The 1621-nt window shown below is 34.7% G+C and overlaps 1 protein-coding gene across 1 annotated transcript; it reads left to right on the forward strand.

Annotated features, from left to right (window-relative positions):
• On the forward strand, window positions 1-1148 carry LOC133181193 (putative nuclease HARBI1). Its single transcript, XM_061315731.1, has 4 exons — window positions 1-102; window positions 283-394; window positions 519-708; window positions 953-1148. The coding sequence occupies exons 2-4, from the start codon at window positions 283-285 to the stop codon at window positions 1146-1148; spliced, it is 498 nt and encodes a 165-aa protein (XP_061171715.1). The 5' UTR covers window positions 1-102.
• The last annotated feature ends 473 nt before the right edge of the window (window positions 1149-1621 follow it).

The following is a 1621-nucleotide window of genomic DNA, read 5'->3' on the forward strand; positions in this document are numbered from 1 at the left end:
ACACTAGGCTGCGTTGATGGAACGTTTATTAAAATCGTGGCTCCAACTGAAAATGAACCGGATTTCGTAAATAGAAAGGGGTTTCATTCTTTGAATGTACAGGTCAGTATTTTATTTCTCTTTTCTTTGCTATTTCATCTCATATCAAATGCTTCAAGTGTTGAAGTTAAGATCTGGAAGATATTTAATATCCATGTCAATATTTTAACTTTAACTTTGCAGCATTATATGCAACTTATCAGTCACCTTAAAAAGTTTGGGTTTCATTTCAATTTTGAATAAATGGTTTGTGATGCCAACTTCAAATTCACGAGTGTGTGTGCCAGCTGGCCCGGTAGTGTCCATGATAGCAGGATTTGGCCGGAATCATCTCTTTGTCGACAATTTGAAAGAGGTAAACAACTTTATTTTTTCGTAAAAATTGGATCGAGTTGTCATTTGATAGAGGAATTGAAATATATTAAAAGCATTAAAATCATAATGTTGAAGGTTATAATTCTGTAACATTGTACGTTTAGGTGAACACAACGGCATTTTGTTGGGCGATTCTGGATACCCATTAGGCGTTTTTTTAATGACGCCATACCTCAACCCACAGACAAACGCTCACCAACGATTTAATGCATCTCTGTGTCGAACCAGAGTTCTCATTGAGCAAAGTTTTGGCATTCTGAAACGGAGGTTTTCCTGTCTCCAAGGAACTCTGAGGCAAAGAAGCTTACATAATATACATGACATCTATGCTAAAATAACTTCTATTGCTATATTCAGTAAATAGTAATCTCTATATTTTCTGTATAGATAAAACGTCTAATTAATTGGTATTAGCTCCTCCGAAAAATATTGAAGGCCATCCCTTGGGGGCTAACATAATCAATGTTGCCCTCAACCCAAGTCAATATTTGTATATTGTTATGTAAAAATAAATATAAATACATTGTATTTTTTTTAGAACGACTCCGGAACAGGCAGTAGCATACGTCGTCGCTTGCGTCATTCCTCATAATCTTGGGATTCAAACTGGTGATGTGTTGGACAGATTGGACCATCCAGTGGACGCATTTGACCTGACCGCACACCAAGTTGTGTGCAATTCTCTTGAGGGAAGTCACTTGCGAGATTATATCGCACAGACGTATTTCGGGTAGAGGTACGTACATCTACATATGTACTTCATATTTTTGAATTCATAATACCGAAGATCACTCAACTAGTTTCATTTAAAATATGTGTATACATTGATTCAACCAGTACTATATGATAAATTATAACAATCACTGTAATGATAAACATATTTTTCTATTTCAGGTCAATTTCAGGTCGTTGAAGGAGTTTATAGTTACCTGTGAAACAGAATTTCATTTGAAATATTAACTTATTATTAAAAAAAAATAAATATGTCACATTTACTGCTCCCAAATCAAGAGTTTGTGATCTATTCATCTATTCAAAGGTAGTCGGTCATTGACACACTGGGTTTATGATGAATTCCGGAAATTCAGAACTTAATTTACATAATAGGTATGACTTCTTAATTTCTAATAATTCAACCTCTGTTTTCAATTTCTTCTCCTCCAATTCTAATTTCTTCTGTTCTTGGCCAAGCTTCTTTATTTCCTGC

Source organism: Saccostrea echinata, unplaced genomic scaffold (assembly GCF_033153115.1).
Source record: "Saccostrea echinata isolate AGI-Se365-2 ecotype Australia unplaced genomic scaffold, CSIRO_AGI_Sech_v1 ptg000008l, whole genome shotgun sequence".
NCBI classification, from domain to species: Eukaryota; Metazoa; Mollusca; class Bivalvia; order Ostreida; family Ostreidae; genus Saccostrea; species Saccostrea echinata.